At 68.5% G+C, this 780-nt stretch overlaps 1 protein-coding gene across 1 annotated transcript in view; it reads left to right on the top strand.

The window, feature by feature from the left end:
- Window positions 1-780, top strand: part of LOC113214273 (glycine receptor subunit alpha-2) — a 24574-nt gene that overhangs the window by 11613 nt on the left and 12181 nt on the right. The window contains exon 4 of the mRNA XM_026433582.2: window positions 48-381. Within this exon, the coding sequence (XP_026289367.2) occupies window positions 48-381 (334 nt within the window). The remainder of the gene's footprint in view (window positions 1-47; window positions 382-780) is intronic.

Here is a 780-nt window from a genome sequence, read left to right as displayed (position 1 = left end):
ACGGCGTCCTCCTGGGGGGAGCTCACCCCTTGTCTGCTGCCCCACAGGGGCGCGTGCCAGCCCGGCGGGGGCGCGGGCCGGCGCCGACGGCCCTCGCAGACGGCGCGCCGCTACCAGCCGCTGTCGCGGCCCAACGCCGAGCCGCTGCCCGTGCACCGGGCCCTGCTGCTGTTCGGCGGCCCCGTCGGCCACGGCGGCCTGCAGCGCGACCGGCTGCGGCGCTGCGCCACCACCGAGACGGTCGAGGGCACGGCCAGGCTGCGCTCCGCGCTGCCCCGCGACCCCGCGCACGACGCCGTGGTCGTGGTGCACGCCGCGCACGACTGGGTGGCCGACAACGCCATCCTGGACATGATCGCGGACCGCATGGTCAACGTGACGGTGAGTCGCCCAGCCCCCCCCCCCTCAGCCAATCCGTTTTAATTACGAAGCCACATTGAAACACGACTCGCCCGCCTTAGGAACTCTGCTACTGCACTGCGGAGCCGGACGGACGGACCGGGTGGAGGGGAAGGGGCGGGGGAGGGGTAGAGCCCCTGGGTAACTTTACCATGGCGCCTGAAAAGCTTCGCTCATCAACCCTGAGCTCCGTCAGAGGGCCGTGAACGAAAAGCGACCCCGCGCACCCTAGGGGTTACTCACAATGTACGTCACCTTTAGGGTGGTGGGGTACTTTTCCCACGGCCGGAGAGCTCCAGGGTAGAGGCGTAGGTTGGAAAGAGTAATTATTGCTGGGCGACGGTGGTGTGGACAGCGCTGTTTTTGCGAAAGGAGGATGAG

Source organism: Frankliniella occidentalis, unplaced genomic scaffold (assembly GCF_000697945.3).
Source record: "Frankliniella occidentalis isolate FOCC.00 unplaced genomic scaffold, Focc_3.1 Scaffold5, whole genome shotgun sequence".
Taxonomy (NCBI): Eukaryota; Metazoa; Arthropoda; class Insecta; order Thysanoptera; family Thripidae; genus Frankliniella; species Frankliniella occidentalis.
The sequence above is the reverse complement of the archived record's forward strand: the minus strand, read 5'-3'. Positions and strand labels throughout refer to the sequence as shown.